This window comes from Salvia splendens, unplaced genomic scaffold (genome assembly GCF_004379255.2).
Source record: "Salvia splendens isolate huo1 unplaced genomic scaffold, SspV2 ctg829, whole genome shotgun sequence".
NCBI lineage: Eukaryota > Viridiplantae > Streptophyta > Magnoliopsida > Lamiales > Lamiaceae > Salvia > Salvia splendens.
Window position 1 is genome coordinate 1,277 of NW_024599508.1, and position 13,276 is coordinate 14,552.

The 13,276-nt window shown below is 36.7% G+C and overlaps 1 protein-coding gene and 1 pseudogene across 1 annotated transcript; one reads left to right on the plus strand and one right to left on the minus strand.

Moving 5' to 3' along the window:
* Window positions 1-318: 318 nt before the first annotated feature.
* On the minus strand, window positions 319-5,724 carry LOC121791489 (annotated as a pseudogene).
* A 4,410-nt stretch (window positions 5,725-10,134) lies between these two features.
* LOC121791490 (formate dehydrogenase, mitochondrial) lies at window positions 10,135-13,072 on the plus strand. The gene is made up of 6 exons (XM_042189422.1): window positions 10,135-10,333; window positions 11,430-11,601; window positions 11,745-12,285; window positions 12,362-12,486; window positions 12,575-12,687; window positions 12,765-13,072. Exons 1-6 carry the CDS (start codon window positions 10,250-10,252, stop codon window positions 12,876-12,878), a joined length of 1,149 nt encoding a protein of 382 aa, XP_042045356.1. The 5' UTR covers window positions 10,135-10,249; the 3' UTR covers window positions 12,879-13,072.
* Window positions 13,073-13,276: the final 204 nt, after the last annotated feature.

Consider the following 13,276-nt stretch of genomic DNA (forward strand, 5'->3'; position numbering starts at 1 on the left):
GTAGAAAACAGACCGAAAAGGAGAGAATTTTTATTTTTAAGAAACGAATAGAGTATAATATAATGATCTCTAACAAACACATACATTAATCGATTAGATGTGATAATTCCTTTTAATTACAAATTAATTGCTTTATAAGTACTTAAAACTTACAAACTGTGTTTATACACGAGTCCTGATATTATTTGTGAAAAACAAATTTAAACACAAACAATTAAAATTGAACAAAACATAAAATCAACTTAAGGAATTGATTTGGGCGTGATGGTGATAATGATGACAATGAATCACGTCAAATTGAACTCAAAAACCGTAGCCAACCATAAAACATTCAGATCCATTATAATTTAATTATTTGAAAAGAAATTGATACATAAAACTTTTCATGATACAACTAAAATAAACAGAAATTCCTAGGCTCTAGCGAAGAACATTTGCGCTTCATAATATTTATCTAAAACTATGTTATGCAGAGGATGAACAGGTTCTACCATATTGGAATAAGGCCCCATTACATCTCTAGACAGAGGTGGAGAATCGGCATCTCTTTCGTTGCAGTGTTGGCAGACGGAGAGTCCGCTGAGAACGTAGCACGTATGGTAGTGATCTCTCCGCTTCCCCGGCTTGTCTCTGAAACCTGCTTCCTCCTGCACAACACATACTCATCATATAAAAAGACCCATTTCAGAGTAGTTTGTTTCTTGTTTCTTCTATCGGGTGCCATACAAGAGGTCGTAAATATGATCAGAAATGGAGCCTCTCGTTGAAGTGTAGGGACATGAAAATTAATACTGGTATAGGTTAAACATGAGGCCTTGAACTGGGAGTGTGTTGTTTTCCCATATGATGGTTGGTATTCAGCTAGACGTATTTTATTAACAGATTGTTTTCGTGTTGCAAACAAGGCAACTATCTCTACATAGTAGAGGATCGAAGAATACCTGCGTGCAGAGAAGAATGTATTGCTGCAACGCCATGCTATTGAAAAGAGGTTTCATGCCTGTGGGCCTTTTGATAAAATCATAACCATTATTCAACCCATTGCAGCAGAAGTACTGACGCTTTCTGTATCAATAGGAATGAAGAGTGTCACAGATGGAAAGAGTAGGGGTTTAGCCAGTTAAAATCTTGATTTAAATATATACAGCGAAAGAAAGCCCTGCTGGACTACAAAACAAGTCATTTATGGAAATGAAAACACAGAATTAGCCAGCATCCAAGCTTCTGAGTACCTCCTTTTGTGGGTTCAGAGATGTCTGCTGGCGAAGAAGACCCCTCGGATACTTCTTCTCCATCATTGTCCGAAGACTCATTGCCACTTTCTGTACTGCAGCCGAGCTCAAAGGTATCTGGAAGGCCCAGTTGTTTATTTACCGTTACATGTAGTCTTTGAATTATTGCAGCCACAGCTCCCTGTTTAGATTACAATCATTTACTGTATAATGTATACACCATTGCTTGTATATAGTTTATAATGTAATGTTTAAATTTATCGGCATGGTTTAATTACTCTGAATCTTTAGCTTACCTGCCAAAAAGAGTAGCATCCATCAACCAACTTGTTTGTTCTGCCTTGAAACCCACCTTCTATTCCTTGCCTGAACACCACCCAGTTCTGAAATATGATTGGTAAAAAATCTCTTACTTGCACGTATAGCTAATAATTAACCAAAGATAGTAAAGAAAACTCCAACGAGTCCTCAGGTCACTGTGATGCATAATCCAAGTCAAAGCTTTCCTGTTCAGTTTTTTTTCTGTGTCTATGCTGAGATTTCCTTTCTCTTTCAAGGCTAATTTACTTAGTTATTTGTTCATTCCCTGTAATGTCTAGCTTAAAATTCTTTACAAAATGTTTTCTATTTTCAAATATTTACATTTTATTTTTATAGCTTGGGAAGGGGAAGGGGAGGGGGAGAAAACAAGAATATGGTGTAGATCAGACTTTCATGCTGAAGATGATGCATTTAGATAATTTTACAAGTGTACAAATTCAGGAAAAACAGGGTTTCTATGTCCATCCTAAATGAGATAAAGAAACTCACAAGCAATCCAGGCAAGTTCAAACGATCAGCCTCGTTGATCAATACCATTGCAGCCAAACCACAAAATGTATGCCTGAAGGAGCATGATCAGAGTGAGAGAGCTTCCTTTATTAACAAGCATCCAAAAACAGAGCTTGCATATATAAACCTAGAATCGGATGAGTATGAATCATTTGTTGAGAAAGGTACTTACCCACCATGAGCTTCTGAGAAAGGCTCACCAGCTATACCACCTTCATAAGTCTGGCAACTATAAAAGGTGGCAACGTGTATATCTTCAGTAAATCTTCACATAAACAAATCTTTGGTGCAGTGTGTATTGTGTATGTGTGCGTTTGCGTTTGCGTTTGTGTTTGTGTTTGCTGTGCTTGTGTGTGATATGATATCAATGGAAAGATCCATCATGATATATTACAGATCTTGTCTCCATCATTATCTTTTATTTAATCATCTGGATTTCCTTTGATTTTTGTTTTCAATTTGCTTTCCGAGATTAGTTTGAGTAGTTAGTATTTGATATGATTTTGATTTGTTTACTTGCTTATCTTTAAGTTGATTTTTTTCCTAGTTGAGAGGTTTGTAGGAGTCCTATAAATAGCTTATCTTTGAAAGAGCTAGATACCTCATAAAATGAAGTGTTTAGGACGGTATCAACTGTAGGCCTCTTTTGAGGATTATTAGGTCTCTTCGGGGGATTGTTCTTTGAGTTTTAATTCAACTTTTCGTATTTTGCTTTCCTATGTTCTCATTATTTTTGTGTTGAACTGCCTTTACTCCATAACTGTGTATGTTGTGAGTGTGCAATCTTACATTCTAGAAAATATATAAACCAATGTACACACAACAACACTGCATGATGCATAAGGTGGCGGGAACATATATTAAGCATACAAACAAGTAAAACGAACCTTACGATGTAGTCTCCTACATTTTGTATTAGCCTATCATCCAAAATGTTAAGAACACTGGCCACCTAAATAAAACAAGAAACAGAATATGAGAAAATAACTAAAACGGGTCAGAATTAAGCAATCAAGCCTTGGTGAAAAATGCTTAATGATATTCAACAATGTTATGCAAATGCAACAGCAACAACAAATGGAATCCCAACTAGCCAATCAGCTAGGCATAGTTTGATTAGGATTTAAACCCCACAAGGTCAGAATAAATTAAGTAAAGGACCCAATAAATATGCTAACCAGCTAAGCACCAAAGACAGAGATGCTGTCAAAACTATGCTGGAAATGTTTTCTATTGAACTGTAAAGTAAAGACTTATTATATTACTACAAGATTATTAGTTCCTATCTCTGCTATATTGGTTACTTATACAGAACAAAATGTAAAATGCAAAGTTAAATTTGCATCTCAGTCCAAGGAAAAGTGAAAGGGTCACCACTAGTGAGGCCATCTAACAGCAAGAGTCAAATCACTAAGGAAATAAAGGGCATCTCATAGCATTCTTGAAAGATTGTTCGAGTGATTGAGCATTTCAACGGTAATTATCAAGATTATTTTCAAGTTTTTAACTTACAGATATTGCAGTGTAGCAAGCCCGGACATCAACTTCTCCACCATCATGCATTCTGAGAGGAATTACTTTTAGACATACACAGAGACATAACACATAATGCAACGAAACGAATGAACTTTTGTACTCATAAACAGAGACATGACACATGATGTAGTGGCCAAGCAGGATACCCATGCATCTGACACTGGTCAGCAAATGTAACATACTGAAGCTCTATTGTAATGTTTGGATACGGAACAACAGTACTTAATATATAAATACACTCCTCTCCATTCAAAGAAACTACTATCAAAAAGCACTCAGGGGAACACTGTGCAGTACCTGAAGCCACCACTTGCAACTTTCATTCGCAACAGAAAATCATACAGCTTTTCTCTGCAAATATAAAATGATTGTAATGTAAAAACAATAGACATGGTATGCAATAAAGAGTCCAAAAAAAAGGTTGGCACCTATTTATTGATGATAGAGAATTCTGACCCCCCACGGTAATAAGTGCATTAACTGCAGCATAAGTTGTTGCAAGATGAGGCATCTGACAGTAGTAGGAAACAATCAATTAGTAACATGACAAGAATGGCAATAAGTTTCATTATAATCCTATCCTTAACCTGAGCTGCAAGTCTACCTGATTTTGGAAGATACTAGCCTATATTAATTCTTAAAATGGAAAAAACTCAAAACATAAGATATCCTACCTGACCTGGTCCACCACCATATCCACCATCTTGGTCCTGTATAAGACGTTAGCCAAATCTGAATCAGAAAAGTTGGACTGGAGATCTAGAAAAATAATAATGGTACTAAACAAAATTGATCACAGAAGTTAAAGTTTACAACATTGAACAACCAGCTCCTGTCTAAACACACAATTGAATACCTAGAGTAAAAAAATCAGAAGATTTTAAACATGCAGTGAAAGAAATGAGGAAATTCTGAGCTACTAGAATAGACTGGGGGAAGCATGACAGGGTCAAGAATAAAGCCTACATCCTTAAGGCAATTATACTAAAAGCCCAAGCCACATATGGCATGCAAATTGTGATTCTTTTTTCTGTCTGCGGTTCACATTTTAATTGATAAGGAGCTTTTAGATTCCGCCAAGAGAAAAATCATAATTTTATCTTCAAAATCTTTCAAATATAATCAAAATGCCCAACTTTCTGTCTCATTAGTTCAATAGCATTATTCTATTACATATTATGTCCGAAATAAGAGGGTTTCCAGAACTAGAAAGTGAGAAGTCAGTCATTTACTAGCATTCCACAATAAAAGAAACAGTTGCTACTCTGAGCAATATCGCTATGATCCTGAAAACAGTACTGAATCAAATCAAATCTAACCTGGCATCTGCTAAGAAAATCAATAAAGCCATTTTCCAATTTGTCGTCGACACAATCCCCCAACAAAGCAATCGATTGTATGATCCAATAGCAGAGCCAGGGTCGGCTACATATCAAAAAAATCAAAACTTTAGCATACTATTCTTCAGAAAATAACAAATTTAGCAAAGCCCAAGGTCGACTACGTATCAGAAAATCATAACTTTAGCGCGATTAACTTCATAGCAAAACTGATCAAATAGCATAACTAACTGTACAATCTACAATAAAACAATCATAATCACAATTTGTTGCCACAAGACCTGCAGTTTTATATTTAAATCAAGTAATAACGAACACAAACGTAGCACTGAAAACAAATTAAAAAGGCAGGCATACAAAATTCGAAAATAACTGTACTGAAAGATGAAGAAAGAGCGTACTTAGCATCCAAAACACAGAAGTTACGGCCGAGCTGCTTCAGACTTTCAGTAAGATACTCAATGTGATTCTCGCGCAGAACCTCGAACCTACAAATCACGTGTCAACATACACACGAAATCAGATTGAATTCAAGTAAGGAACTTCAGGTATTGATTTCAATCAATAATTTGAATTTTCGATACAGAAACCCTAGCTGTAAGGAGTAGTGGGGAACTCACTTGATAGATTGAGCATGGGGAGGAAGGCGATAGACAATATCGTAAAGTCGGAAACATTGATTCTGTACCATCCATTGATCTTCCTGTGATGTAGTTCCCTTCATCAAATTCTCCCTCGCCATCACAGTGGTGGCGGCGGTGCTCTGTTGCGGTGTTGATGCTGCAGTTTGAGTTTGGCCGTTTTAAATATACTCTCTTCACACTTTTCATTTTAGGCTATAAATTTGTCATTGATTTTTTAGTGTAATTAAATTAGAATTTTAAATGTAATGAAACATCACTTGAGCTCTTAACTTAATCTAACATATTAATTAAATGCATTAATTTTAACTTAAACTATAAATAGTGTAAGGAGTTTGTGACGAGCAGAAAAACAACACTGCAAGTAACATGGGACGGAGAGAGTATTATTTTTAATTAAAAATAAGTATGAATTGGAGAAAAATTTATGCAATTTAATCAATTTTTAGTAATTCTATAACTTTAAAAGGTAGTAAGTAATACTGTAAATTATATGGCTTGCTCAATTGTTTTAGATTAAAGTAGGCAAAACACATCCTTAAATCCTTGTACTTTGATCGTCTATTTCAATAGATCTTTATACATTTTTTTCGTTTTAATAAGTCCTTATATTTTTATATTCGATATATTTCAGTCCTTATTTAACGGAACCGTTACCTTTTCCGTTATAAAATAACACATCATATATTAATTATTTATTCCACATAATATCCTAATTGAAAAATATCAACATAACATAAATATTATTAAAAAAAGACAAAAATAAAATTTATATCATTGGAACTAAATATTAAATTAATTAATATTCAAACTTGAATCAAATAACCTACGCATATATCACTCTTCTTTAAGGAGTTACAACTCTTATAATCAAACAACAAATTTCTTCGTCTTTGTGAACCATTTTAGGTTTTATTTTTAAATTATTTGTTTTTGTCTTTTTTTATATTTATGTTATGTTGATATTTTTCAACTAAGATATTAGGTGGAATATATTTAAATAATTAATACATAATGTGTTATTTTATAACGGAAAAATTAATGATTCCGTTAAATAAGAATTGAAATATATCGAATATAAAAGTACAAGGACTTATTAAAACGGAAAAATTGTATAAGGATCTATTGAAATAAACAATCTAAGTACAAGGACTTAATGATGTGTTTTGCCATTAAAGTAAGAGAAATTGAAGAAGGAAAATTATTCAATTTAGTTAATTTTTAGTAAATTCACAATTTTAATAAATACTTTCCATATACTGTACATGTTTCTGGTATATTTATAATCATTTAAAATTTGAAATTAAAGTATTCAAAAATTTTAAGATTATTTAAAACTTGCTATAATTATAGCATACATGATACTCTTATGACTAATTTGATACATTCGCAATATACAATAAATTCAATATGAAATAATTGGATGGCAATCTGAGTAGAAATTAAGACGATTGTGATTGGTGTCTTAAAGCAAAACATTGCATTCAAATTGCAAGTTGTCAATTTTGCCACGACTTAGTTTTTAGCGCTTTGGCATCAATAAGATTATCCTTTAATTTACATAATAAACAGACAAACACATAAATGATGATAAGTTTGTAATGTCTTTTAGTTGGTTTTTATATAGCACGTGAAATAGCCTTAAAGTGATGCAATAAATCATTTTAAATTATTCTAGATAAGTGTAGATTAAAACACACACATTTGAATCATTAATATACTAGTAGATTGAAAAAATGTACAGATAAGTATGAGTAGATAATTTTTTTTATTTTTTTATATATAGACATAATAATGTGCAGATTATCGCTCTTGTCGCTTGGCCCATTGCTCATCGTGAATTCATCAGTGGCGGCCATACATAGCCTTGTTGGATAAATTCTTAAATTTTTATTTAAATTTTTTATGATGTACATCTAAAGATGGCTTTTGACTGAACAAAGAGGTTGTGCGATTCAATTTGATTTCTAAAACAGAAACCCCCTACTTAACCCAAGTAATTTTATGCTCCAACCACATAATATGATCGATTATATTTTGAATTGATTTAAAATTATATTCGTATTCATCCGTTGTAGTATTTCTTTTTTGGTCATCATATTATAGTTGAACATTTTATCCTTTTAACAAAATTCAACACACACAATGTCGCTTACTTTATTGTATTTTACTTTCTCAAACTTTAATCTATTATTCATTATCTATTTTATTCTTTTCAATTTAATTAATTAATAATTTTTTAAAATTTTTATATCCAAAAGAAACTACGGATAATAACTACTTTTCCATTCAATTAAAAATGATTAGTATTCTCTTTTGGAGTTTCCACCTAAACTGATTTGTTTCATTTTAAGTAAAAATAACAACAATTTTATCCTTATCCTATCTTTATCTATCAATTTTAATTTATCTAAATTAAACTTACAAATGGAGGAGTATTATTTTCTTAAATCTTGTGGCTAAAAGAAATGGTATTTTATTAGGACTTATCAATACCAATAAGATCTAAATATTTCAAAAAGATAATTCCTTTATTTTATTAGTGCTGAGTTGTGCTCTTTTATTTTTTAACAAAATTCAAAATATTTAATATTTTTATTTTATTCATTTTAGTAATTTAATTTCGCATAATTTATTCATCATTCTCTAAGAAATATTATGAGATTAGGCCATCCGTAATTGCGCCTAGCGTCGGCGCTAGGCGGTCCATTGCAACCGCCCAACGGATTTCGGAAATAAAAACCGCCGAGCGCTCGGCGGTTTCGCGGCGCTAGGCGGTGCGCTGGGCGATCCGCTCGGCGCTATTGCAGCGCCCGGATCGCCTAGCGCACCGCCGAGCTGAGTATTCTCTTTATCTTAATTTCTGTATAAGATCAACACCGAGAAATGAGTAACGCCGGTGGTAGTAGTGGTGGTAGTGGTAGGGATGCTGAGGAGTACGATCGTATAATGAACGAAAGGCTAGAGGCCTATACGAACCGTGAGATTGATCAATGGATGCAGAGGGCCTTGCAGTCGGCGGTACCTCGACCTCGCCCAATGGTCCACCGCCGACAAGTGATTGATCGTGATCACGTAGCTGCACATCAGCGCCTATACGAATACTACTTCGCAGAGAAGCCGCGGTTCAACGCCAACCATTTCAGGCGCCGTTTTAGAATGAGCAGGGCCATGTTTATGCGTATTGTTAACACTTTGGAGCATCGATATCTGTATTTCCGCTTCAGGCACGATGCGGCTGCCAGACCCGGCCACACACCTATTCAAAAGTGCAATACGGCAATCCGGCAGTTGGCCTACGGAGGCGCGGCAGACATGTGGGACGAGTACCTCCACATCGGTGAGACGACTGCCCTTGAATGTATGAAGTATTTTTGTCTGGGCGTGATTGAAATATTCAATGATCAATACCTTCGAAGCCCTACCCCCGAATACTGCCAGGATCTTTTGCGGATGCACGGGGAACAGCATAGGTTCCCGGGGATGTTAGGCAGCATAGATTGTATACATTGGGAGTGGAAGAACTGTCCCGCTTCCTGGAAGGGGTTCTACACGACCGGATACAAGGGAAAGAATCCCACGATGATCCTCGAGGCCGTAGCTGATTACCGGCTGTGGATTTGACATGCGTATTTTGGGATAGCCGGTTCGAACAACGACCTCAACGTCCTCAACTCGTCGCCCCTTTTCAACGAGCAGTGTCAGGGCGTCGGTCCGGCCATCAGTTTTGTCGCCAACGACAACCAACATGATATGGCTACTATTTGACGGATGGGATATACCCTAGGTTTCCCGTCTTTGTGAAGACGATCCGATGCGCATCAGATGAGAGGAAGGCCTACTTTGCGGCACGGCAGGAGTCGGCGCGCAAGGACGTGGAGCGCGCATTTGGTGTGCTCCAGTCTCGATGGGCGGCAGTTAGGGGTCCAACGCGTTTGTGGCATATCGACTGCATTGCTGATATAATGTACGCATGTATTATCATGCACAACATGATTGTCGAAGATGAAGGTGTACAACTGACTAGTTGGACCAACGACGATAATGAAGCCGGTCCAAGCCACGGCGTGGCCGCCCCCAACGTACGGAGTGGGGTACCTCACGATGAAGACGGCCGCCTCCAAGCACATGCCGACATGCCCCAAACGGAGGCTCATATTCGACTCCAAAAGGATTTAATTGAAGAGTTATGGGCGCGGAGGACTGCACGGCATTAGTTTTTTTTGTTAATTATGTAATTTTTTTTAATTAATGTACTTTTTAAAATTTTAATAATATTATTGAATTTTCTCGTATCTGTGTCGTAAATTTAATTCTGTATTTTGTGTGATTACTAATTATTTGTTTTATATAATTTTGAGTGATGTGGTTAGGCTATGGCTGGGCTATGGACGGGCTATTTGCTTGTTTTGCTGACGTGACAGAAGGATTTTTAGTGCTGATAATATGGTAGAAGGAATTTGTGGCTAGATTATAGCTGGGCTATTGCTTGGCTAGATTATAGCTTCAAGGCAAACGTCCATTATTGCCCACCTTTCCAACTCGCTATCTATAAAGTCAGCTACTCTCACTTACTCCTCGCTCATCTCTTCTCTCCCGTTCGCCACCATACGGTGCTCTCTGATCACTCTCTGTTTCTCTCCGATAGTTTAAGATCTGAACATCTGAGATGGCTTTGAAACGCGTTGGTTCCTCTGCAGTTCGCGCGCTTACCTCTTCAGCTGCCTCTTCAGCTTTCACCAGACACCTCCACGTAAGCTGATCTCTCCAAATTTAAGATCATTTTATGATATCGCTTTTCCCACTCTATTCAATAATTCCATGGAAAAATTGTGCTAGCTAATCTCGTGTTCGTGAACGATTTCTTTTGAATTTTAATTTTCCTCTTTTATGATTTTATCCTAATTAATCGTGGGAAAATTAAACATTTTCTTTTCGCTTGGAAGATAATTGTATAGAGTATAACGAAGACTCTTTGGAGTTTGGACATTGACACTTCACGCTATTTGTGTGTACCTTGACGACGACGTATTTTGTCATATTATGGCGTGGCAACTTCAGCCAATAACTATAAGTCTGCTCCTTAGTTTGGCGTGCCCATTCTATCTAATTTAACGTTTTTTGAGGTGATATGTTTATTTTTTATGGAGTATTTATTTTAAATAAGAGAATATAATAGATTCAATATTACAATTGTTCTTTTGTAAAAGAAAATTTAGGGGTTTGGTTTCATTGTGATTTCTTCGATTTCGATCCGTTGGATTTTATTTTTGCGTGATTATAATTATTACTACTACTACTACTATTTCTATTTCAAATACTAGTATATGTTTAATCTCAATCGTTGTAAGCCTTTTAGTAGTAGTAAAAAATAACACGGCATTGAATGTTGGTGGGTCAGGTGCTTTACCTTTAATTAGGTGATGGCAATTACATTACAGAAAATAAATCAATTTAAGGGATTAAAATTTATTGGGATGCATCATCCCCAATTAATTTGTGCCCCACTTAATTGCCACATCAAATTTCATTCCCAATTTTGTTTCTTTATTACTCTTGAGTTTTATTTCACTTTGGTTATACTCTTACTAGCTTTTAATTCTCAAATGCTGGGGTTGATCTTATTATAATTTTTAATTATTAAAATAATTACTGTTATGTTGTACTCCTTCCGTATAGTAGTACAAACGAGGCACACAATCAATGTGGTGGTGGTGACAACATGGATAAATGTCCATTGATATCCTAGAATCCAACAAACTAACAAAGTCACTAACATTAATTTACTAGGTAATAATGTCTTGAGAAGTTTTCAGCTTGATCATGTCATGTGTGTTATGTCTGCACAGGCTTCTCCTGGCAGCAAGAAAATTGTGGGCGTCTTCTACAAGGCAAACGAGTATGCTTCGTTGAATCCGAATTTCCTAGGCTGTGCTGAGAATGCATTGGGCATACGCGAATGGCTCGAATCCCAGGGTCACCAGTACATAGTTACCCCGGACAAAGATGGCCCTAACTGCGGTAACCAACAACCTTAAACTCGTCGAAAACATTATGTCTTGGTTCCAACATTATGGTGAAATGTCTTTGTTTTAGAAGTGGATTCATGTGATAGAATATGACATGGCATTTTGTTTCTGGTGTCTGAATGTCTGAAAATGCAGAGCTCGACAAGCATATACCCGACCTGCACGTGCTGATTTCGACTCCCTTCCACCCTGCATATGTAACCGCGGAGAGAATCAAGAAGGCGAAGAACCTGCAGCTTCTGCTGACCGCTGGCATTGGCTCGGACCACATTGATCTCAAGGCTGCTGCTGAAGCTGGGCTGACGGTGGCTGAAGTCACCGGGAGCAACACTGTCTCTGTTGCTGAAGACGAACTCATGAGGATCCTCATCCTCGTCCGGAACTACCTGCCTGGATACCACCAGGTCATCAGTGGCGAATGGGACGTCGCTGCCATTGCTCATCGAGCCTATGACCTCGAAGGCAAGACTGTTGGAACGGTTGGAGCTGGGCGAATAGGCCGGCTTTTGCTCCAGAGGCTGAAGCCTTTCAACTGCAATCTCCTCTACCATGATCGCCTCCAGATGGATCCGAAGCTCGAGAGTGAGATAGGAGCTACGTTCGAGGAGGATCTCGATGCAATGCTGCCCAAGTGTGACATCATTGTCATCAACACTCCTCTCACTGAGAAAACAAAGTGAGTTTGATTCATCTCATTTCTTGATTTTGCTTTGTAGAAAACTTCATGATGAATCTTCTCTTATCTTTTGTAGAGGAATGTTTGACAAAGAAAAGATAGCAAAGCTGAAGAAGGGTGTTCTGATTGTGAACAACGCTAGAGGTGCGATCATGGACACTCAAGCAGTTGTCGATGCTTGTTCAAGTGGCCACATTGGAGGTACAAGAAGTAGCCATTTACACTGGTTTCAATTCTCTCTTTACACTGATGTTGGATATATGTTAATTTACCGGTTAATTTATATCAGGTTATAGCGGGGATGTTTGGTACCCACAGCCAGCTCCGAAGGATCATCCGTGGAGGTACATGCCAAACCAGGCCATGACCCCTCATATATCCGGGACTACAATAGATGCACAGGTAAGATACTATTCGTGATCTCGTACATATATTTTATTCCAAAGCGTTGCTAAACTACAATGGTCGTGGGGATGCAGCTACGCTACGCTGCTGGAACGAAGGACATGTTGGATAGGTATTTCAAGGGTGAGGATTTTCCAGCACAGAATTACATCGTCAAGGACGGAGAACTGGCGAGCCAGTACCGGTAGACGAGGCTGCCTGCCTTCGTTTGTGCAACGTTGCTGTTCCTGTTAATGAATAAACTCTTTGTGCAGTAGAGATTCTTCATATGTAGAAGAACGCGTGTCTCTACCTTTGAACTTTTTTCCCTACAATGTTGTAACGCATCATAACTTATTATCAATATTATTAAAATATGAAGTCCTCAAAATTTACTTCTAAATCAAAATTTCGTTTACGTTGTTTTGGATATGAGTTGAATTCAGTTATATGGCATACATCAATCACCTAACCTACTAGAGTGAACAGAGGCTCCTTCTTGTCATTTCATTCCATTCCTCGTGTGAATAGTAATCTCCTGCTACACCTGACCACTTAGTTAATACTAATAATTAATTCACTTTTAATCTATTGATAGATCTGTATG